Here is a 26,351-nt window from a genome sequence, read left to right as displayed (position 1 = left end):
ACAAAACCAAAGAATCTTGATGAACTCTGGGAGGCATGTAAGACGCTTTCTTTGCTATTCCTGATGACTTCATCAACAAATTGTATGAATCATTGTGGAACCGCATGGATGTAGTCCTTGAAGCTCATGGAAGTCATACAAGATATTAAATATGGATCTCACAGCACCACTACTTAATTCACTGACGTTATGCAACATATTTTTGTATTTGAAGTACATTATTTGTTCAATTTTCTGTAGGCGACAAAACTTTTGTCTTGCCAAAATCTGACCTTTCTGTGTTTATTAAATGATCAATCTTTTTTCAGTGAAGCAAATTTATTTTAGTTTATTGAGCATAATTTGGGAGGGTTTTAGCTTTCATATGAGACATTTCTAAAACCAATCGATTAATTTAAAGTCAAGTTATAAGCTTTTGTTTCTACAAAATGGATAAGCGACAAGACTTTTGTCAGGGACTGTATATATATAAAATAAATGTACACATGTACACACTACCAATTCCTACTACATTTTGCAGTATTTGATCATCAAAAATATTTATGAGAAAGAGAACTGAAGGACATTGGAACACTACCTTTACATAAGTGTTCTTGAAAATCAGATATCTTATTAGATATATACTGCATGTAGGATCTAAGGCTCTACAGCCTGTATTCTCTAATAAAGCCCTTGTCCCTGTTTGATTCATGTGAAATCCTTTGTTGTTAGATTAATGTGTAGTTTTTGCTGTTATGTTTGAATTCCTATATTGAAAGAGGCAATGTTAGAACCACTGTCCTTTACAGACCTGTAGCACTGAAAAAACAAGGTGTATTCAATGATCATGTGTGTTTCTGAGAGCTGTGTCAAGTGTTCTGAGAAAGAGCCTGAGAACTGTGTAAGCTCATTAAAAAAAAATTCCAAATGATTTGAGTGTCTGTACTTCTGTTCAGATACATGTGTGAACCAAATGATCAAACTAAACCAAGTTTCAAAAAATGTGCTAAAACAATGTGGGCTTTGGGTTGATGGGAGAAAGAGGACAGAGGACACATTACTCCTACTATAAATTTGTTATTAGTTACATATTGTCTTGTAAATAAACTGACTAAATAGATGTCAAATTAGTTAAGTAGATAAAATAGGAATATAAAGAGGTATGAATTAGTAAAAGATATGTTTATAAAGTCAATTGTACAGGTTAAGTGAGGTCATGTGATCAATAACACTGTCTTCTTAATGAGTAAGTAATTATAAAAGCTCTCCCATGCACACACACAGACACACACAGACGCACACACACATGCACACACACATACGCACACACAGAAGTTTGCCTGTTACCTGATGCTGCTCATGCTGCCGGCCTCAGAGCCCAGCTTGCATCGCTCCAGCTGTGTGGCCACAATCTGACGCTCCGCCTCCAGCTCCCTGGTGAGGCGCTCAAACTGCAGCTCCTGGAGAAGCACAAAGAGAAATTTCTGCTCAAATGCATAAAAGAGGTATACATATCTTTTACAGAGATATGAAATAGCCTTTTATCTTCACTGATGAATAATTTGTAGGAGGGCATTTCAAATTACCAGTTTCATCTGAGTTCTTTAGATAAAAATAATGATTTAAAGACAGATTAAAAGGGTGCACAGAATCTGAAAATGCTCCATGCATATGCTTGAATGTGAGATATTCTGGCTCTAACTGATGGTTTAAACTGGTCAAATGTAAAATCAATTCAAGCAAATATCAGCCATTAAATGATACGCTAGAGACACATGGGTCACACCAAGCCACACCCACACTATATGAGGCTTATGCAGATAGCCTTTTTATAAAAATGCATTGTAGATGTTATTGCTTTACATAGAATGTCCCACAGCATGTCATAAAAAATATTTAATGCATGTCAGAATTGTGGAGAGGCAATGCCGCTCACATAAGAACCCTCACTCTAACCTGTAATGAAATAAATATGCTATACAACACTCTAAAATGTCAAGACAAGCCAGTAGCAAACTCCCCACCAGAAAAGTTAGATAGTGCACCATAGTAACCCTGTCACACTAACACATTTTAAAGTGCACATATTGCTGGAGAAAATATAAACAATAAACAACAACACTTTCAAAATTTTACGTCACTAACACAATAAACCTGCAGCAGAATTATCCTCCAAAAACAATCCGAAATATTAAATATGGTTAAAAAAAATGCACACTACAAAAAATAAATAGCAGAATGAAAAAGTTACAAGTAGTTTGTATGTATGATGAGTCATAGAAGTATTTATTCAACCCTCTACAGCTCAAATCAAATCGTAGTACAGAAAAATAAAAAATAAGAAAAAGTACCCATGATTAACACTGACCTCCAGAAATGACTGTTCCAACTTAACATATATTGAACAGTAAGTCAATATACTGTTCATCGTGGCAGGCTTGCATAGTAGTCTGTAACGAACACAGTAGACTAAATACTACAGTAAGTCTGGTTTAATATAGGAAATTTACAACATGAAATCATTGGTGTAAACTTGGGCTTGAAAAAGGCAGCGCCTAAAACAACAAATGAACAATTGTGTATTGATGTAGCTGCACATTTATCACCAATTCACCAAGTTAATGTGATTCCTTTATAAATGTATTAGCAATACCAGACCCAGATGTGCGGGGGGAAAACAAACACGAGATGAATCATAATGCTTCAGTTTCATCTCTTTAAATCATTCAGGCGAGCGGGACTGCGAACAGAATCACAATCGCGCAGTATCATTAAAAACAAATATGCATTCTCCTCATTTATTGAATAGCCCCCTGTGGAGTCGCAGCGAGCGTGGTGACACCGCAGCCCTGACAAAAGCAGCGTATAGCAGCCTCAGTATGAAAGATGTATGACACGAATGTTTCACCAAAGTGGGGCCAGGCTACTCTGAGTGCACTCTGCAGAGGGTCATAAACTCTCTAATGCTTCATTCACAACAAGACAGTGAACGAAGAATGGGGCTGAAAGGACAGGCAAAAACATCCAGCAGAAGGCGAATATGACAAAATGTGTTAAATGATGCTATTATGACGATTTGCATACAATTTTAAGATTCCTCTCTACATAGTGCAAGTGGGGACACGCAAGAAGGTTGTAAGGAGTTCAGAGACATGCAAGTGTAAAGAGATACTAAATTGCTTTAAATGTGTGTCAGCTACTAAAGGGCCCATATTACGCTGTTTTCTGATCTTTGTTATAATGTTTCTTCATCACAAACATACCTGGAGTTGTGTTTAGTTTCATTCACACACGTTTAACACACAAATCCTGCATATTAAGGCCGAGTTCTTTTCTCAAACAGAAAACACTCATCATATGGTAATGCAGGGAATGCTCCACTGTGTTTTTTAAACTCCATACACCTTCACTGGAATCATTTCGTTAATTTTAAGCCATGGAATTGCCAGTGTCTGCTCAACAAAAGGTAAATTGACTAATAATAAAAGATTACTCAAACATGTGTGAATGAAACAAAAACACCGTTCAAGTTATGTTTTTAAAAGATAACAATATTCTAATTTGGCTTAATGGACACAAGAGTCAATTTTGTGCCAATTTAAGATCTTTAGGATATTATTACTACTATACATATTAACTTGTTTCTATCACTCAGCCTAGTCATTTATCGCATCATTGTATCACAAGAACATTATCATGAATCATTACTTTTACTGAGGTGACAAGACATCTTTTCACACTGAGATTTAGACCCATCAGAAATACAAAAATAGCACTGGCATGTGAGACCAGACAAATTTGCATTAATGTTGCCATCTTCATAAACCATCTGCTGCATATATTTCTGGGTACAGTTATAGATCTGATAGATGTACAGTTCATCTAAGCTAAAACCAGCATTAACAAGAGTATTTTTCTCAATTTAGGGGAATGCAGTGTTCTAGTTTCAGCTTGTAAGCTATTATTTTCTCTATGTGTTTTAAAGCTCCCCAAACAATGTTTTGTCTACCCGTTTAAATATTTAGGAACGTTGTCTTGTGCCTTTACTTTGTGAGAAAAAGCTTACAGAAATAGATGACTGTTGGCGCAATGTTTTTCCAAGACTTCTTTGCAATGTTCATCGTTATTAGAAGTTTGTTGCTACAGAATTAAACTTACAGTGTTTTCCAGAAGGTGATCATGCCCCAATAGGGCGCAAGAGCCAGATTTCCCTGTTTATTACTTACAGTAGATATTTTAAACTTAGAGAAGATACGTTGAACCTGAACATTTCTTTTAGTGACTAAATCCAAGACATTTCTGTGCTGCAACAAAAATTTGCATTTTAACATAATCAATTTTAACTTCCCCTTATATGTATTAAATAATATTGTCCTATAGAATGTTGTGATGTTATCTGAAACCGAGCAATATACCCATAAAATAAAGCTGAGTAATTTTCTTGTATATGTATATTCCACAATTGCAGCTGATGTCATCAATATGAGCTGGGGTTGTGATGCTACCTGTAGGCTCTGCTCTGTCTAAGACTTTATTAGACTTTAATCTGTGCTTTTTTTTTTTTCTTACTAAAGAACTTAGTTGGAACTACAACATGTGAGCTGATTTGTGCTCACACATATAATTACAGATTCAAGACCATGAACGCTTGTATTGATCACAGGTTCTTGAAATCTATTTTGTATTTTTCTTGAGTTTTCAAAGTATCTTCAAATATTTTGGCAGTGTTTGCTAATGTGTAACTCCTAAACATTCCGCATAGGCAGCATGGAGATGACGCTTGCCTCTAACTTTATATTCAATCATTATTCAAAGCTTGATGTGTCAGTAATTCCTTTCAAACACGGCCTCCTAAGCTCTATACAGGCCATTCAGACACTGCTTGTATGTGTTTATGCATGTGTGTAGCCTTTCACTTAATCACAGCCACGTGTAAGCCGATCAATAGGCCCCTGACCCTCCCTCTGCCCTCTCTACTGTCTGAATGTATGTGCCTGTGCATGTGTGTGAGGCCCAGATAGGGAAAGAAAGAGAGCAGTGCAGAGTGTATGCTAGTTTGATTGGTTTTCTCTGAGCCATTTGAAGCTCTGAATGAGTTGATCCCCAGTTGCTATCTCAAGTCTCCAACCTTAATCCCACCATCTTTTCAATGCTGCAAAGCACATAGCAATGCAGCTGGATCTGCCGCACCTCTCACCCAGTCAACAAGCATTTACACCTATAGTGTGGTTCTCATTTGGATTTTATATTTTAGGTCTGGTTCTTTTAGCGTATTTTCCAATTGCAATTTACTGACATTTATAGAAATTTCAATTTGGTAATAATTCTGTCATTTCATATAACACGCCCACATGACATTTAAAACTAGCTCCTATAATGCATTGTCTTCACATTTTGAGCTATAGATTCCCCCTCTCCTCGTCAGCAGAACCAGTATTTTTGCACTCCGTTTCACAATGAGATAAATGCAGGACCCATGAACAGCAGAAGAGCAGGTTCAGCCATCCTGATGATTTGCAAAGCGTAGTGACGTTGGGAATTTGAGTATGGTCTATTAAAGCCTCCAGACTCGTATTTCTAAATTATAGCTTTGTTTAACAGTGAGGTGGCATGCTTCAAAGCGATGCTGTGCTCCTCGCCGCAGACTGCTTTGTCACCTTGTTTGCCACAGCTGCAACTATTTTAAACCCTTGGGGTGTAAAAATGCAAATCCTTGCACCTCAAGTAGCATTATGCTAATTGATGATATATAATACCTCACTGCTAAAGCATTTTAAATGTGTTCTAAGGTAGCTTGGCAATGCTTAAATCTCAAAACAGATGGGAAACCTGTTGTCTCCAATGGTGTTTTTGTTAAATTATGCATAACCCTTTGTCTCTCTCTCTCATTTAAAACACCCAGACAAAGGAACTGTATTGCTGTTTGTATGTTATGATCAGTGATGCCCATGAGAATGAGCTAGAACAACTTGTAAATACACTATGATGAGTGACTGTTAAATCTGCTGACTTCTTTAACTGCATATTTGTGCACTGGGATTAACAAGGTCATGGCGGGCTGCTACATAGACTCAAGCTTTATTTTGTTTGTAAATACTTCTGAAAGCCAACGCCTACAGAGGGACCAAACCATTATACACCCCTCATCTTGTATTCTTATTGTAGCTTTTTGTCTGTGATGGGGAAAGATAAATAAATATGCCATAGGATAAAAGTATAACAATAAAGCAGACTGGCAGGCCGCATTTCAGTATTTCATGTTACTTGTTGCTTACAAGCAAGCAAATGTCTTCGCATGGTAAAAAAAAACAAAAAACTAACCGTTAACGTCAGTAATCACAGTTTGTATTGTGATTAATAGTGTTAAATATTATTTTGCTATCACACATTGGAGAAAATGAAAATCTAGTAAATAATAAATCCTTCTATATCCCTAACAAAATAAGCCAAAATCCTCTGTGTGGTCCTTTGTACCAGGAGTGAATAGCAGAAGGAAATGGAAGCCATCCCCGTCAGAAAGGTCTCTGGCAACTGCAGAGCACACCACCTCCAGCAATATAAATGAGGTCCTGACTCCTCCCACATGCTGTCGCTGCTCTTTCACACACTGTACCTGCAGCCAGCACTGAGCATCCGCCCACAACATGACACTGGTCTGGAGCAGGAGCAGGGCGGAGCAGTCAGCCTGTCAGCCTACTGAGACATACTGAAGTTACAAATAGTTTTATAATAGAGTGAACTGGAGGACTAACTTTCTTCACTTCATCCGAGTTAGGTTTTGTATCTATCTGCCTTAGATTTTATTTATACATTGCATAATATATATTGGCAATTTGGCAATTAAATACTTCAGTCATTCATTCATTAAAATTCACTTACTGATTTTTTTTTTTAAAATGTGATTGTGAGTAGTTGGCTCAAACCATGTACAATCTGTACTTTTTGTACAATATCATATTTGAAATGGACATTGCCCAGGACAAAATTCAGGTCTGTTTGTCCCATAGTGTGTCAGCACTACACTCACCACAAGACCCTTCTCTTTGAAGGCCCTTTACCTGTTTTTTCCCCATGTATTTAAGTAAAATACATCTTTCTTCAGTACAGATAGATATATTGTAGTAGTTTAAAGATCAAAATATGTCCACTGTGTACTGACTGTATCTAATTAGAAAGCGTTTTATTATCGGATAATCAGAAAGTGTTGCATGTGTTGTTAGCTTTACCACCATGGCATAACTCCATGCTGGTCTCAGAGCTGTGAAAATGCTTGTAAACTCATCACAACTAATTAGGACTAATTAAGAATGTATAATGTAAGTGAAGAATAACTTTGGACCACTGCAAACTGTTTAAAAATGAACTTGATTTGATTTTCATGTTTTTAAAACAGTATGAATTAGGTACAGCACCTTTAATTTAAGCAGTTTGGTTCCACAAGTCCCAAGTACAATGACAAATAAAACACTTATCCTTTATCTTACATACCATAACATTTGAGTCATCACACTGGCTGTACTAGTGCACAAGTTGTTTAAGTAAATTTGCTGTTTTTTAGTGTGATGTGCTTGTGTGTGTGTATGTGTGGGATTGCCAGTGTGGGCCTACAGATAAGGCCCAATCATTATAAAGTGGCCTAGGGGCAGCTATTAACTCGGCTGTTTTTGGATGACAGACAAAAGGCTATCAAACAGAGCAATGACCTTCGAGTTGAGAACAAACTCCAGCTCTCACATTTTCACTCTTTCTTCAGTCAGTAAAAGTGGGATGAGAGGTTTGAAGCAGTGGGGAAGGGCCAAGCGCATAAGAGACAGTATAAAGGTCAGTCTCCTCTTCGCTGTCACTGCGTTGCATATTAAGTACCAACTCAAATGTATATGCTGTCCTTGGCTCTATTCTCAACTAAAGCTATAGGTTTTATTCAAACTAAGATAGGATTTCCCTTATTCTGGGTTTGTCTACTCCATCTTCTTTAAAAAATAAATAAATAAATAAAAAAGTGGGAGGAGTGTTATCCAAAACTGACACAAAAATATAGACACAACTTCATCTGCTCACAATGACAGCTCAGTGAGGGAGTTTTTTTCAAGTTTTTCCTATAGTTCATGTGTTTGGTAAAAACCTAGTGGATCTGGGGGGAAAAAAACTACATTCAACAAGCTGCCTTTAACTGTAATCATTCAACATCTATAAAATCCGTACATCCCAATATCTCCTGTTCTCTTGATTTACCTCCGGGAAAATGTGGGGAAAACTTCAAAGAGTAAAAGTTGCTGATGAGATGATTTAAATACAAAATACATTAACACAAATGTAACTCATTACTATGCACCTCTGGATCCTTTGTAGATCACTTCCAAATCCAAAGTGTGTTTTTGTACAGGTATACCAGACTCAAAAACCTCAGGAAGGCATAATTTATGTGTTTCCCACACAAAGCAATGAACACTTTCTTCTTCTAAATCCCTGAATAAGCTGTGCTTGTTTGAAAGTCTATCAATTAGCCGTGCACAGTGAGAGCATGGCTCTGCCTCATGTGAGTGGATAATCAAGAGCTCCATGTTTGCAGACATAGACACTGCTCATCTGTGGGAGGAGGCTTGAGCGCAGGTGCCACTGCCATCTGGACAACAATGATTATTGTAGGCTAAGAAATACTGCACAACACACTCCACACTAACACCTATCTTTACAGTGAGCGCATGGCTCATTACTGTGAACACCAGTGATTTTAGATGTCTAATGATGGCCTTTTTCCTATATCTGTCTGATTCATGAATGGCAGCGCTAACCTGTGGACTGTTATGTAATTATAGTTATTGTATAGATAATCACTAAACGCAGACTGAGTTCAACCTCATTTCATAAAGATGATTTCATTGTGCTGCCAGACAATAGCTCCTCCTCAGCTGTAAATGAGATATGATGGCACTCAGAGTAGCTGCATTTTTTGAGAGCTATCTGGGGTTTAATTCACTAAAGAGTACCCTCAAAACTCAAAAACCTGTACTAGCTACAACCCCATAAACGAAAATATAAATACTAAGGAAAATTCTTCAAATCTTTCAATAAAAAATATGAGAAAGCCTGCCTATTGCATAATGAGCAGTCATAATTTCTGTAGCACCTCGCGTCTGTTTCATGTATTCCTCCAGAGTGACTTATGTAACTGTGTACAGTTGAGAGAATAATTTTAGCATTTCATTTTGAACTTGTTTATTAGTTTGATGTGATTCCCTCCCAGTGGAAACTTACTAACCTTTGCTCAAAACTTCCTAATGATTTCACATGTTGTAAGAGTATTTTTAGACAAACTTTCAGCGCAGGTCCTAGGAGTGATGCCGAGCTGATAAATATGAATACAGAATTTAAATATCTCTAGTCTGGGCTTCAAAGACAGCAGAATCAAAGAGACACACCACTAAACAGTTCAAAAATAAGCGGCTGGTGCAGGCGGGCTCTGGGTAATGGAATGTCACTGCAAAAATACACAGAATACTTGCATTAAAGGCTCAACCTCAAAATCCAGGGCATGCTATCAGTGCAAGTAACTACCAAAGGGCACAGATGGATACAACTATCATAAATACTACAACAAGACTCCAACCAGCAGCCACCCGTTACAGTTTTATATGAAGAAGTGGAAGAATTATGCAGCACACATCCTTTGACTGATCTTTTGCTCAACAAACTATTAGGAACATTGTCAATATTTATTCTCACTTTTTCAACACACATACAAAAAGTGGAAATTAAGAAACTAAATCAAAATGATTCTGATTATTGCCAGAGTTTTTAAACATTGTTTCATTAGTTCATGCACTCTACCAAAGCAGTTACTACCAAAACTATACTAATGAGATTAACCTTTGGCTTGTGTTATCAACAAAGTGCAAGTGCATGTGCCCTGGTCCCAGTCTGGGCTGCTCTCTCCATGACAGGGAGAAGACAACATGATTTAGTTCACACTTATTCACGGAGGATCTGGCCACAGACAAAATGTCACTTTTAAATGTCACTGCCTAAATGCCATTCAGCAGTACAGCGTATGTGAACACTGTGAACACACCAATGTGACCACAGCACAGAACCATCCAAACTCACACTGGACCCTGCAAACTGGACCCTCAAACTCTTCTGGCAGAAGCACTCGGTCTGGCACAAAGATGAGGAGCTAATAGTGAAGTGTTTTCCAGATTCACTGATGAATCTCAGTGCTGTGCATTGGCAAAAGAAACGTGGCATCTGTCTACGATTGGCATCTTATTAAGGTCATGCACTATTCGTTTTGTCCCATGAAGACCAATTTGTTCCAAAATAAGGCTATTAAAAACAGTTAGACTGTATTCAATGCAATGGTGAGACCAGAAAATTCACAGTTCCTCTCAAAGGGTGTTTGTAGCACTGGGCCAAATGAAAACTCGTGGCATTGGTGTGAAAGGCACATATTCCCTGTAGTGTTGCCATATAAAACCACATTATTTATTAAAACGTCTAAAGGATATTTTATATTGAGGTGACACATTTCCAAGCTAGTGCTGGCAGCAACCTAAAACATTGAATTTAGAACCAACTGGGAAATCCTGGCCAAGGAAAGTGAATGTGTAATGCACTGCCCTTTAACAGCATGTACTGGCACTGTGCCCTTGAGCAGAGCATCCTTCAGACTGCTTCTGTGGAGTAACTTGGTGATACATTAAAGTACAGTGTTCTGTACTGAGCAGGTGCCAGGTAAGGCTATGACGAGGGCATTAATATAAGCGGCACATAAAAGCACACTTATTTAACCAGGGAGTGTCTTCTCTTCCACCTCTGTCCGCTCTGCCTCACCGCTGCCCTCCATCTCCCCCACATGATGTGACAGGGGACTCCAGAGGCCCAAAGGTCATCCATCCTCTGGAAATCACAAGCACTTGTTTTGATAGATTACCCTGTGTAAGCACATGCACTCCACTTCTCAGACCTGTGCAGCCTATGTAAAGGGAACCTGCCTTTAATACACCAAATACATAAAAATAAAAAAATAAATTAAGAAATAAAAAAACTTGAATGCACTGCCAGAAATCCCTTTACAGTGTGGATTATAATCTGGGTTGTTACATGCCCTTCTTGTGTGAAAGACAGTACTTCTCTTATGCTGTGAGATCCATTTAAACAGATAAAAAGGCAAAGCATAGAAGAGTTTGTAGCCTGTGTTAATCTGGAGGAGCTCAGGTACAGCTGATGTGACTATGCAGTCTGACGGATACAGTATGCAAGTCCCTAAGCCTAAACCAGAGCGACAAGCGTGACAGTGATAAAATCGCAGACGGGCCCTTCGGCACAGTTTTCTCTGGCGGTAAAGGGTTTAACAAGCCTCTGTGCCAGCTCCTTTCATTGGAGTTCACTCACACCGCTAAAAGAAAGCATTTACAAATTCAACAATGTGGGATTGTGTGGCCTGTTTAATACAGTGTGAATCAGTGTAAAACAAAGCGGAACAAAAACTGAGACTCAATGTGATGTAAAAAGGGAACATTAGGCCAATTGTTTATAACAAAACAATGCTCCCTCTCCAATACCCTGTGTCTGCTTTGGGAAATTAGGCGTTCCTTGTGGCTTCTTAGCAGCTCATGTGTATCTGAGGAGTGATACCATGACAAATGTCAAGTGTCTGTTTTCATTTGGAGGTAATGTCAGATTGAGGATCATTGTCACTAAAATGTCACACATCGCCATGTCAGTGGTCCCAGGCTGTCGCTGACCTGCCTGCATTTACGATGCTATGGACCCTTCGCCCCCATGGCTCTACATTTATCTTGTATTTACTGCCATTGTTTAGGAGATGAAGTTGTAACTCCTGAATTATTGCTTATGAATGATGAGGTTTGATGATTCAGCGCAGTGTGAGGTGTTACTTCCAGGCCAGGACACCACAGCACTGAGCAGATTGTCATTTGGCTCAGAGTAAACAGGCCTTCATAAATCAGTAAGTGGCTGCTGCTGCCCTTACACATCTCTAAATCAAATGCATTAAGTACTTTTAAAGATTTATTGCTGTTTAAAGAAACTCTAGAAGCTCAGTGCAAGGAGTTTGGCTAAACACACTGCTGGGTACTATAATATTTGAAGCAGTAGGTTAAGTTCCAGGTGTCTGATTCACGAATAATTTAGCACTGAATATTCATCAAACTATCAATCATTTGTAAGAGGTGAAATTTGATGTACCTTTTTGTTTTGTTCTACATCCATCTGAAACTGTGAACACAGTATTTGACTGCACCCTTGGCACTAAATTAAATTGTATTCATTATAATCATATTTTACTGTTTGTTTGCATTCAGTGATGCACTGCATAGTATTTCTGGTGTGTGCGCTACCTGTTTGTGTCTGTGGAAATGGTATTGCTTTGTCTAGAATGTTCCACAGTACAGTAAACTATTAAACTATTTATCAAGACGGAGACAAGCAGGTTAAAGCTCTGCGCTACATTACAATTCAGATCTATGGCGAATCACCCCTAAGAATTGTGTTTTTGAGCAATAGAGGCAACAGAGCAATAGAAATGCTAGTTGGATATGTTTAATGTCATACCATGGAACATAGTATGACATTAAACATGGAGACGCAGGTAGCAAATCCTCTACCAGAAATGTTACACAGTGCACCTTTAACAGTAAAATAATGTTTTCAATGTAATAACTCCCTTAACTTATTCATTTTTATAAAGCATTTAGTTACTCTGGATGAACTGACCTATTTAAAACAACAAAAACAACATTTGTATTGAAAGTCAAAAGTTTCACCTTCATTATTCTAACTATTATTTATTTATTATTCAAACACTATTTTAACAGCAGATATAGTCCCCTTTGCGGCTGCTTTCTGTCAGACTTGGCTGTGTGCTTTCCCCCGCTCAGCTCCGCCAGTGTGAGTCACGGAGCTGTCCATGGTGCTGAATCTGGCACTACACGTTCCCGGGGTGTCACTGGGGAGAAAGTCCCAAAGAACAGCTCATATCCTACCTTTGAATGATTGCACAGGTTTAGCATACGCAGCACCTGGCCTGTAACAAAATTTGAAGGGCGATTTATTGCTACAGAAAATATTACAATAAATGAGAATATTGCAGCTACTTTATGTCACAGACAATAACTCAAAAACAGGATAATAAATAAATAAGTAGTGCAATGAAACCCTTTTGTAGTTAGCTAAGGTCAATCATGAGTCTTAGGAGTTGCTTTTTTCACTCTTTCCTAAACTCAAATCTTATTCTAGTAAAAAAGAAAAAAAAGAGCCTTAAATGAAATGGCAATGGTCCCATTTTTATATAACACCTTTCCACTCCAAGGCACTCAAAGCACTTTACATCAAGGAACCACTCACCCATTCACACATACACTCATACACCAGTGTATGCAGGCACTGGGGGCAAGGGGGGGTTAAATGTCTTGCCCAAGGACACAACAGCAGCATTCATCTGTGGGATGAATGCCAATCTGTGGATGATGCCAGTAGATCTGACCGCTCCACTAATGATGTTTATGTTAAGAGCAGAATTTAAACTTTCAATCTTCATATCGGTGAACAAACACTAAAGTCCAAATATATTGTTCTTTCTGTATATAGAAAAATAAGCACATAGTACATTTTGTGACAGGCCTACAAACGAACCCCTCAAAAGTATTATCAAGTGCTGCTGAAATGCTGCTGACTCTGTTATCTCTCTCCAGGTGGACTATGGAGAGTTAGGTACTAATTCCTATTTTTAGCCTTTTTTACTCTTTCTAAACACAGTGATCAAGGTAGAATAGAGTCTGCTACACTCCAGTGACATCTGAGGTTTTATTCACAGCCGCATGAGAATAAATAAAAATGAACAGGCACAGACAATGGAAAAGCCTCTCTCTACAATAACAATGTGATATGGTACACCCACACAGAATGAGCACACTGTATTTATTGCACAGTCATTCACTTCCTCACCATATACTCCTATTTGTTGACTAGATTTCCGGCCTTTGAGTGGATGGTCTCATTTGTGGGCTGAGTACACAAACAAAGATGTAATCTCTGAAGGCAAACACAGGCCTGGCGACTACTGCGCTAATTGGCAACAGAGAGATGCTGTCACAGAGTGGAGGAATAACACTGAAGCCATGTCATCTCATTAGAAAGAGGAAAGAGAGAGAGAGAGAGAGAGAGTGGGTGGAAGGGAGGGAGAGAGAGAGGGAAAGAGAGGAGGGTAGACAGAGAGGGGTGGAGAGAGTACATGGTGGCGATAGGGTTGAGAGAGAGGGTATGAGTGAGAGTGAGAGTGAGGAGGGGTAGACAGAGAGGAAAAAAAGGAAGGTGAGAGGGAGTGAGTGAGTGAGTGAGAGAGAGAGAGAGAGAGAGAGAGAGTGGGGGGAGAGAGAGGGGAGAAGAGAGAGAGTGAGAAAGAGAGAGTGAGAGAAGAGGTAACGAAGCTGTGATTGAGGATAAGGAAGAGGGAGGGCTAAGCTCAAATGAAAGCTGGGGAAATCTGCAATGCAAATTAAAGGCACACAAACAACTCCCAGCAAATAAATAGACAAGCCATACTTCACAGATATTCTCCATATATAATAAATATATAATACCCAATAAATCAATGGTTACACTTCCATGTGAGTACATGTGAAGCACATGTTTTCCTTGTTATGTACAATGTTTAATCCAAATGAGTTCAGTTTGACCAAACACACAACTGTCATATTGTCCAATTATCACAATTTATAAACAAAGACAATATTACAAAGGCAAAATATATTAACTGACATGTAATTATTTAAGTCAGAAGTAGGTTAGGTTAGTTTATTTGTCATTTGTATTTAAAAAACACGTTGGAAAAACATGTGCAAAAAGCTCAAAGTGCTTACAATCATTACAGACGACATACTGCCACTCTAAAATAAACAAGATACAAAACGTAAGTAGCAAAAGGCAGAAAAATATATATCTTAACTGAGATAAACTATTTAAGTCAAAAGTACTGGTGCCAAAGCAGTGAGATGATGAGAGAAAAGGAAAGAGGTACTACAGGGAGGGCTGTTCATTACTGTGTACAAATATTGATGAGATGCAGCAGGATAGCCCAGGGTGTTTAATACTAGGCCTCAGTGTCATGAGATTGATTTGCTCTTTTGCTCAAAATGTTAAGGACTTCGGCAGAGGCAAGGTTTTTGAAATAACCAAACAGAAATCTTATAATTAATTTTATCACTAAAAGTACTTTCAACTAACAACAATGGCACATTTGCCATTTGTGGTTAATTATAGCTATTGCTTTTTATTTCTGCTTAAATAGAGAAAAAGTGATGTTAAAATAGTAAAACATTTGTGCTGATGGAGAGAACATTGATCTTTATGTTTTTGTTTTAGGTATAGAGAAACTAAAGCACTTTTGCCACAGTTCTGTTAAAGGTGGTCCGATAAAAAAAATATTTATAATATTGTTCAATTGTGAACAACAAGTATATTGTGTATATTAAAAATGCTACAAAAGCCAATTAAAAATAAAAAGTGTGTTATAAACATAAACAAATATAGTTTCATGGTAGTTTTATTCATACTGGTAATTAAAAATGTTTTAACAAATTTCTAATTCGTCTGAATTAGGGGTGTGAAAAATCTTGAAATATTGATATATATCATGATACTAAATTTGATTATATAAAACTGTTATGGTGGGCTGCTGTATCAATATATCGGCAAAATGATTGTTTTGGTATCTTTTAGCAATTTTTTGTGTCCGCATGATAATTTTGTTGCTTTTTTAGTGGAAGGAAACTTGTTAATGCAATACACTTAACATAGCCACTGTTTTGATGAGTAAAGTAAATGTATTTCATATAAACTTTGCACAAGTAGTGGTTTAACAAAGAAATGTTGTTCTTAAAAAACAGCAATATATCACAGGGTATCATGATATATCAACTCTCAGTCCTAGTCTGAATATCATTTCAGGATCGCAAAAAATATGATTTTTTGTCAGTATGGCCCCCTCTCATAACAGAGTACTTCCACACCCGCATGAGTGAATGTGACAGTGAGTAGTAGTCTGTTAGTGTCTCTACGTGAGCCTTGTAACACACTGAAGAAAGCACAAACACTTTGAATGCAAGCACGTGATTGATATGCGTGTATCTAACATATGCGTGCCACTGTGCCCATACCTTATCATACATAACAAATGACGTGACGGAGCTCCATTCGTCACTTTACCAGTCTGAGCATGACTTGGGTTCTTCTTTGCCATCTCCTGACACATCTGTGTGCTTGTGCATGCGTGGTCTGAGAAATAGCAAGAGGAGGTTGTTAACTGTCATATTTTCTCTCCCTTCGGCAATGCATCATTAGGTAGAAATGCGGCTGCGGGCCCCCCTCAGAGTGAGATGAAGGCTACCGGGGACGGATGGTGAACGGGAAGGAGGGACAGAGAACGAATGATAAAAAGGAGGAGAGAGCAGAGGGGGGAAAGAGTAGGCTCCTGACAGCAGGGGCTTATAGGCACAGATGAGAAGTGAGGAAAGGAAGACATACAGAAGACTGTTATAGGCAGAGTTAGGGAGTACTGCGAAGGGAATTGGACTCAGAGAGGAGAAAAAAAGGGGCGTGATCGATGTCATCCATTTTATGCTTAGTATTGTTTATCTTTAATGGTTCGACGTGTTATAGTATTTAAGTATTTAGTATTATAGTAGTTATAGTATTGTAGGATAAAAAAAAATTATTGTTAGTGCAATGCAAAACTGTAAAGGCCATTATAATGCAAGAAAATGACAAAGATCATCTAAAAAAGCATTGGCTACAGTAGAAAGGTCTGTGTTGGTGTGTGATTCTATAGTTTTCCAATGGTCACACTTTTATACTGTGTTGCTATAGAAACTCATTTCTCATTATCTCTGAAAATGTAATAAATTAATGTGTCAAAAATGCACACATTTTGCAAATATACTGAAGGAAAGCTTTGTGAGAATTGCCTCCATTTGTGCAACCATTCAAGTCAAAGTAACTGGCTGCTATATGTGGAAGTTACCCAGGATGCAATGCTCCAGGAATCACAGGGGGTTGATTGCTCAGTGCCATCTTCAATGTTCAGCAGGGCTTCCTTTGTGTGTGCATCAAAAACAAAAGAAACAACGTAACAAAGGAAAACACAAAATTCAAAGCTACCAGTACACAGATTAAAATGCTGTAAGCGCTCCCAAAGTAAGTGTAATAAAACGTAGTAGTTATGCATCAGTAATTATGCTGAGATGAGGGGCTTTTGAGCGGAGCAGATAAAAAGTATACAGTAAACGGTGCTATGTGGGGGTAGAGACATGGGTGGGTGAAGGACATAGACTATAAAGAAAGCATGCTTCAGATGCAGTTTGTCCCATAGATTTGTCATCGGACACTTCCCTCTCTCTCAGCACTTTCACTGGAGTGGGACGAGGAAAGCTCTCCCAAGAGAACTGCAGACCACATACACACACATACAGATAGACTCATACAAGGCTGGCATCATCATTTTACTGTAGTTTTCAATTGTTCACTACAAAATACATAATAGCTCTGAATCACAGCCCATTACCCAGATTATTTTGGAAGAAACTGTAAAGAGGTCAAATACTGAGCAATTTTAAGTCACAGTCTTGACACAGCTTTGTTCAAATTGAAAGATACAATACTATATTATGCTTTGGGGTTGAGTGATAAAAGGGAAAAAATAGGCAAGAAAATAGCCCAGATTCAAATTTTGATGTAATAATTATTGTGCACACAGTTTGCTTGTATGCAATGCTGCTTTTAAGAGTAAGGCGGTGTTGTTGTGAATAAACATGCATGCTAATTAGCTAATTGAGGTAATTACTGAAGTTTGTAAAAAGAAAAACATGTCATCCCTGACAATTATCCTAGGCCCTAGCAGACTTCCCTATAGTTTGTCTCCTAAAAGCAACACATTTTCATAGGAATATAACTGTATAATTAGTAGTTCCATTATGATAAAGGACCTACATTACACAAAATTGACTCTTGTGAGCTTTAAGACATGTTATAATGTTGTTACCTCATCAAAAACATAACTAGATGTGTTTTGTTTCATTCACACATGTTTGAGTAATACTTTATAATTAGTCTGTCTGCTTCTCCAAAGCTCAAAATGCTCTGTTTCACCTTGTGACGTCATGAAGTGGTAGTTTTTAAGTTAACAGCTACTTTGTATCTTTTGTTTAGTAGAGATGGGCAGTTCCACCGTTGAAATGATCCAAATGATTGTAGTGAAGCTGTATGAAGTTTAAAAACACAGTGGAGCACTTCCTGTATTATGACATGACATCAGAAGGTGGAACAGAGTGTTTTCTATTTGAGAGAAGGACTAATTATGCCGGGTTTATGTGTTAAACATGTGTGAATAAAACAAAACACAGCCCTGGGTATTAGGGATGTAATGATAATCAAAATATTGTGAAATCGTATCGTCAAAAGTCTCACCATAATATCATGGGCCATCACAGTATATCAAATTGTAAGTCTTTTCGATTAAATGAATAGTTATGGTGTAGCAATATCTTAAAAAACATATGGAACTACATAGACCATGATCCTTTGCTCCATTTCAGTGCAGATTCCATGAAGAAATAACAGTTCTAAGCTGTTTTAGTCTTTGGATTAAGTCATGTCTAGGAATTTTAAGAGAAAAAAACTGGCGTATTAAAAGTTTTGTTCGCCTCCACAAAGTATCGCAATAAATATCGTTCCATGAGAGACATATCGTGAAAATATTGTACAGAACGATTTGGATATCATTACATCGATACTGGGTATGTTTTGATGAGGAAACAACATTATACCATAGATCAGAAAATAGAGTAATATGGGCCCTTTAAGCAAAACTCAAAACAATACCCAGGAATGGACATATAAATACAGAAAAACATACAAAACAAACCAAAAAACATAAATGATCCTTTTGTGTTATAATTCTTCTCCTTAAAACCAGCACTCAGCAAACAGAAACACTACACCAACACTTAGAAAAACTCCTTGTCTAATTACCGTGTTTTATCACTTCTCATATGTCTCACAAGTAGCGGTTGGTGATTATGGAGTTATCGATCAAAGCTGCCAAAAGCCTACAGGAAGATTATAGTACAGTTGCAACCCCTCCTTATGCGCCAAGCTTGATGTACTGCGAGGTAAGCCTGAAATACCACTTCATACACTTCTTAAGAAAGTAGTTTGTTCCAACAAGTCAGCCATCACATTCATAAATCCTCTCCAAATTAAACAGTGAGTTGAGGTAATCCGACTGTGGATAGGGAGAGTGGAAGGATTTTGGAAATACAGAGAAAGGTGGAGACATTAAGCACGGTCAAATGACTAGTACAATAGGTGCATGTAAGACGAAGCAGGTCCTCGTATTTTCACTGCAGTACTTGTAATTCTAAAATGCCATTCTCTGAGCCATCTAAACGTGGTATAACATTCACAAGCCAATAAATGACCTTTAGCCATTCAGCGGGCCCCACGAGGAAATGTTAAGAAAACAAAGGGCAACGCAATAAACCTGTTTTATTCTAAGTACGTACGATGGTGCAGACTGGGGTTACTGCTTAGCATAGGAGATATATGGACAGGAGTGATACTTGGAAATGAAGTCAATGCAAATTACAGGCCTATATGTTGATATGTATATAAAAAATATATGGTCGGATATGGATTTATATTTTTTCTATATCACATATTTTTCTTGCTGCTGTGGCTGATAACTGATTAAGTTGTAGTTAAAGGTGCACAGCGTAACATTACTGGTGGAGGGTCTGACACCTGTTTGTCTCCATGGAAATGCTATTGCTTTGTCCAGAAAAGGGGTTTTCAAATTGGGTAAATGTGACCCACCCTTGGATTTTCATATTTTTTTTAAGAAGTGCATTCATAAAAATTTTTGCATGCAGGCATAACTGAGGCGACTTTAAACATCACTGAACATCAGTAGGTCACTAGGACTAAACCAGAACTAAACCAGAAATAAACCAAAACTAAACCAGGTCTAAATCAGGTCTAAACCAGGTCTAAACCAGGAGAGGTCCTTTCGTCCGCGGTTACCCAACGGTCTATGCGGGTGCAACTTCAGACTTGTCCCGACACTCAGTCCTGGTTCAGTTCTGGTTCAGTTCTGGTTCAGTTGTGATTTAGTCCTGGTTTAGTCCTGTTTTAGTCCTAGTTCAATCCTGGTTTTGTCCTCCTGGTTCAGTCCTGGGATCAGTCCTGTTTAGTCTTGGTTTCAGTCCTATGATCAGTCGTGGTTTAGGCTACATGTGTCGCGCTTCCCCAGCGGCTCTTTAGCGCCCCCCAGGGGAGGCGGGCCTCACCAATTGAAAACCGTTGGTCTAGAATGTTCCGCAGTATAGATTAAACCTACCTATCACAAGGGAGACAAGCAGTACGCTACATTACAGTTCAGATCTGTGGAGAGTCATGCCTATTCACTGCAGGAATCATTGCATTTTTGAGCAATAAACACCCCTAATGTATAAATAAATAAATAATAGATGGATGTGACTATGATAAGACATGGGCTGTAGAACGGTGAATTATAGATACATATACATACATATTATAGATAGATATAGCTACAAACTAACTACTAAACTGTTTCATTCTGTTATTTATTGTAGTTCACAATTTAACAATATTGTACATTTAGAATTGTTTTTGGGATAATTCTGATTTATGGTTTGGTTTCAATATTATTGCTTATCATCTATATTTACTTCAGCAATAAATCATACTTCAGAATTTGGTCTATATATACCAGTAAGTGCTGTTACTTTATATGTGTGGTTACAATGTGAATAGCAGCTTCTAGTTTATCTTAGTTGTAATAAAGAAAATTCGGTATTCTCTAGCTGGCTTTGCATATTTTTTTTTACATAAAATCCAGTATTTCCAGTATTGCTGTTATTGCTACATTTGTATTGTTTCTGCTAATGCTTGGTAAATCTAGGTAAATTGGATGTGAGGCATTTAGGGTCTCATTTTAGCTTTTAGCATTGACGCCAAAATAGACCCAAGCACAATGGAAGGTGATTGTGAGAATGCCCGAATCCAAACTGAATTGGCCAGACAAAATATAATCAGGCTTGTTTGTATCACGCTTCAATACAGAGACTTGATTTGATACTGAACTATGGGTGTGTCGTCTTAACCTTTACAACCACCTTTTAGCAAATTCACATGGTTTAATAGTTCATTTATAACACTTTATTCTACACCTGGCATGATAATTACTAGATTGACTTTTGTTCACTATATGAAAGCTGGAACAATATATTTTGGGGCTCAATATTTATCTTCCCTTATCAACTCCCCTGTACCAATATATCATGCTTCAAAATCGTGACAGGCATACTTTAGCCCATGCCTCCATTAGTTTTAACAGCATTTTTAGTTTCATAAAAAAAAAAAAAAAAAAAACTTACAATGTTGCAGTACAGTATCTCCAGTGTTTGCTTGTGGTTTCTGCTGGGGATTATCTGTCAATAAACAATGTGGCTAAGCTTGTAAACAGAGGGAGACTGTATTTGTATGCATCACGGTGTGCTCTAATGCCAGTGTGTATTGGGCCTTGCTGTCCGCATGTGGCTGTGTGCTGCATAAGAGAGTAGGGGCATTCAGGTTAACACAGGGTTTTGCTCTACCACACTTTTCATTCAAATCAAGGACAAGTAGTAGTTCAAATGTCAAACTGTTTGTCTACAGTTGTGTTTCTTTTCTTTTATTGGTACATGAGTGTCTTTGGCTGGATTCCACAGTTGTAACAGTTCATTATAGACATTTAATAGATGACCACATTTTCTTTACAAGATGTCAAATCAGGCAAAGTTTTCTTCATTGTGCCAGTTCCCCTTATGTTATTAACTAACGGACTTTTTTTTCCCTTTGAGAACCAAAATGACTACATATCAGCAGACTGAGGAACAGACTTATTCATGTTCACATGGTAAAATACTTAATATTAAACAGAACAAATTACACCATATGGAGGGTTGGCCCACAAACCCCACTTTGGGCACCCTTATTATAAAGATAATGTAATAATAGTTATTTTTTTAAATTGATTTTATACAAAAAGTAAAACTCTCCCAGCCCACCTCTCTCTCTACACACCAATTTCTAATCTCGGTAAAATGTTCATAAACAGTATACCCATATCTTTTCCAAGTCCAGCTGCTTCCCGCTCATTCTAAAGCATTATTGTAATGCTTTAAAACACAGGACACCACTATTCTATTGTAATTGTTAATGGCGGTCAAGGTTGTGTCCAGTTAATGTTTGTGATCTGTGCTCCTGACATACAGAGACCCCCTCTCTCCCGACATACAGAGACCCTCCCTCTCCCTTGAAAAAGCTGTTTACCAACAGCTTACGAACTTTCTCCAAATGAACAACTCCTTTGATGTTTTCCAGTCAGGTTTTAGAGCCCACCACAGCACTGAGACTGCTCTTATCAAGGTGACAAATGACATCCGCCTGAACACTGATGCAGGCAAAGTCTCAGTCTTGATCCTGTTAGATCTGAGTGCTGCTTTTGACACTGTCGATCATGGGATCCTCTTACAGAGACTAGAGGACTGGGTGGGCATCTCTGGTACTGTACTAAACTGGTTCAAGTCCTATCTAGAAGACAGGAAGTATTTTGTTGAAATTGGAAACTGTGTCTCAGATCACATGGCCCTGACCTGTGGGGTGCCTCAGGGGTCAATCCTGGGCCCCCTGTTGTTCAATCTCTACATGCTGCCATTAGGCCAGTTAATAAGCAGCAATAACGTGTGTCGTACCACAATTATGCAGATGACACTCAGATCTACGTCTCTCTGGCAGCAGGAGACTATGGACCAGTGGAGTCACTTGGTCACTGCATCCAACAGATCAGTGTGTGGATGCAAAACAACTTTCTCCAGCTAAACTCTGACAAGACTGAAGTCATAGTGTTTGGTCCACAGAAACAAAGGGACAGTGTCAGCAGTCACCTCCAGTCTCTCTCTCTAAAACCTTCAAATCAGGCAAGAAATCTAGGGGTAATAATGGACTCAGACTTGAACTTTAACAGTCACATAAAATCAATAACATCTGCAGCCTTTTACCATCTAAAAAACATAGCAAAAATCAAAGGTTTACTGTCTAAATCAGACTTGGAGAAACTTATCCATGCATTTGTCTCCAGTAGGTTAGACTACTGTAATGGTCTGCTCACTGGTCTCTCCAAACGAGCTGTGAGACAGCTGCAGAACATCCAGAACGCTGCAGCTCGGGTCCTTACTCGAACTAGGAAGTACGAGCACATAAGTCCTGTGCTCAGGTCTCTGCACTGGCTTCCTGTGCCTCAGAGAATAGACTTTAAAGCAGCTCTGCTTGTGTACAAGTCTCTCCATGGCCGAGCACCAAAGTACATCTGTGACATGTTAGTGTCATATGAACCATCTCGCACTCTGAGGAGCTCAGGGACCGGCCTCCTGCTGGTGCCCAGAGTCAGGACTAAACAAGGGGAGTCAGCGTTTCAGGTTCATGCAGCTAAAACCTGGAACAGTCTTCCTGAACATGTGAGACAGACTCTTCTGTGACGCTGTTTAAATCCAGGCTCAAAACATTTCTGTTTAACTGTGCATATAACTGAAAGGTTTTCATTCTGCACTCTTCTCTCCAATTTATGTCTCTCTTTTTTAATTTTAATCTTCATGATTATTTATGTTTTGATTTGTTTTTATTATGATTTTAATGTATTTCTTATTCTGTAAAGCACTTTGAATTACTTTGTGTACGAATTGTGCTATACAAATAAACTTGCCTTGCCTTGCCTTGCCTCTTTTGACATGCAGAGACCCTCCGTCTCGACTTACAGAGCCCCTCCCTCTGCCAACATACTGAGCCCCTCCCCCTGCTGATATACAGAGACCCTCCCTCTGCTGATATACAGAGGCCCTCCCTCTGGTGACAGGATGCAGAATGACACATGGTGCTGTCTGCAGAGGCTGCACCCAAAGGGCACACACTGAGTCTGCACCTCTGCCCGCCACTCCATCTCTGTCTGTGGCTCCACAGTCTGCTCCACCACTGCACTACTGCAGGCTACCACTGATCCCTGACTTGTACACTCTCTGTGGGTAGACTGAATATTGCATAGTCTGTCAGGGTCAATATACACAAACAGTTTCAATAAAGAGTTCTAGCATTTTATTATTATGCAAACCATGTCCTTTTAACTAAACAGGGATTTGCAGTGATGGCTAGACTGAGTCAGTAGTCAAAACTGGTTTTGATAAAAATTTGCCTAAATGGTCTGATTGAATTTTAATAAATTACTTTGAGTTCTGATTAATCAAGTCAACAGTGGCATTTAAAACATGAACCACAAAAGATTAACAATTAACAGTAATTCTATTCTCATCAGTGATTTCAATTATGACCCAAGGAATCATGATTACGTTGTTTTATTTTTTTTTCCCATGATGATAGAAAGTTTTAATGCCAACATTTCAGTCAAAGCAATAATGTCTCCACAGAGAAAAGCAGGTGCTGCACAATCCACCAGAAAAGTTATACAATGCACATTACGAAACAATACGAGACATATACAATGGTGAAATAAAGGCTGAATAGAACAGAATCTGGGGGTAACATGCAAAAAAAAAGTGAGTTTGTTAGGCAGCCCTTACACAGTGTTACACAGATATTTCCTCCACACTGTAAAACACATTGGTCTGGCTTAGGATCAAGAAAACTATTTGTCAACTACTACTGAACTTTCTCATTGGACATGTGTGCATATATGAGGTCAAATACTGTATGCAAACAAATGATTCCTCAGCCTTCAATGCACCATAATTGGCTGCTTCAATAATTGTCAGTAGTAATTCTAGGTTGCCATTAATTACCATTGACTGATCAGTGACAAGTCTCGAATTACCACTATAGATGTTCATCAGCAAATTATTACATCAGTATAAAGCACTGGCATGTTGAGAACTGTGGAGCTACCTGTACCTATCATGATAATTACTACATTAATTTATCGTTCAATATATGAAAGCTGGAAAAATATTTATTTTTAAGACTTGAGAAATATTTGGTTATTTTTCTGGATATATGAAAAAGCTGAATTAATAAGTTCTATGACTCATTACAGATACAAACAATATTTATTTAGAATAGTGTTTGTGATTTAAAGGTGCATTGTGTAACTTTTCTGGTGGATTTGGGTTTGTCGAATGCTTTTCTTCATAGAGATGTTATTGCTTTGTCTGGAATGTTTCAAGGTGTAGTATTAAACCTTCCTATCTACATGGAGAACAAACCAGACCAAGTTACAGGTCAGATCTGTGGAGAATGCCTGTTTTTCTAGGTATTTTTGAGCTACAAAACCACCTGTAATTGAATGTAAGGCAGAGCTGCTTAATGCCATACTGTGGAACATTCTAGGCAGAGCAGTTACATATCCATAGAAACAAGCAGGTGACAGACCCCCAAACAAAAAGTTACACCATGCACCTTTAAATCCACTCCTGGGTTTTTGTGTAGGTGGTACAAATTAATTTCAGTATTATTGTGTATTATCATCTATATTTACTTCAGCAATATACTACACTTCAAAATTTGTTATTGTGACAAGTCTAGCCACCTGATAGCATCAGATGTCTGACCTGGGAAGCATCTATCTGTACGGTGAGACTTCCACAGTGTAAACAGCTTGAGAGAATCAGCTGTGGCCTACACTGACAGCTAATTAACATACTGAGACAAAGCAAGTCCGACCCAAGACAAGTGCTACAGCTAGCTCTGCTCTGGAGTGCACTTGTTTAGGATCGATCCACTCCAAATACAAAAGGAACAAAATACACAAATTTTCTAAATCATAGGATAGAATGTGGAGCATAGTGTAATTAAAATCTTTGTCATTCAATGATTAAAACTAAAAGGAAAAGTGATTTTGTGTCTGGCCTTGTCTTTCCATTTTTTTCCTCTGGAATGCTTACAAAACGCTACTTAACCCACCACCTCAAAAAGTATAAACGTCAACATTTCTATTTCAAGAGGGGAAAAAGAAGACATTAATGAGTAAACAAAGAATGAGTAGTTACTATATATTGATAAAAATATATAATTGTATATGGTTAGCAGCATAAAATATTTTATGTAGATGCTTCTGCAGTGTCAATGGTTCTCAAACTTGACTGCAAAATATTTCATTTGTACAATTTTGTGGTTATTTATGTTTGTGAAATTATGTCAGATAGCACAACAACTCAAACAAATACATTTAAGTCTTATTTTTAAATGTTTTGCAACTTCAAATGTGTACAAGTGTTTGGTTTTGTAGTAGGCGT

At 38.1% G+C, this 26,351-nt stretch overlaps 1 protein-coding gene across 3 annotated transcripts in view; it reads right to left on the bottom strand.

Annotated features, from left to right (window-relative positions):
- Positions 1-26,351, bottom strand: part of ctnnd2a (catenin (cadherin-associated protein), delta 2a) — a 260,843-nt gene that overhangs the window by 178,904 nt on the left and 55,588 nt on the right. For all 3 annotated transcript variants that reach the window (XM_055150733.1, XM_055150734.1, XM_055150735.1), the window contains one exon: positions 1,327-1,439. In XM_055150733.1, coding sequence (XP_055006708.1) covers positions 1,327-1,439 — 113 coding nt within the window. The remainder of the gene's footprint in view (positions 1-1,326; positions 1,440-26,351) is intronic.

This window comes from Boleophthalmus pectinirostris, unplaced genomic scaffold (assembly GCF_026225935.1).
Source record: "Boleophthalmus pectinirostris isolate CB_2022bp ecotype Guang Dong unplaced genomic scaffold, ASM2622593v1 HiC_scaffold_15, whole genome shotgun sequence".
Classification (NCBI taxonomy): domain Eukaryota; kingdom Metazoa; phylum Chordata; class Actinopteri; order Gobiiformes; family Gobiidae; genus Boleophthalmus; species Boleophthalmus pectinirostris.
Note: the sequence above shows the minus strand (reverse complement) of the source record. Positions and strands in the feature narration are given on the sequence as shown.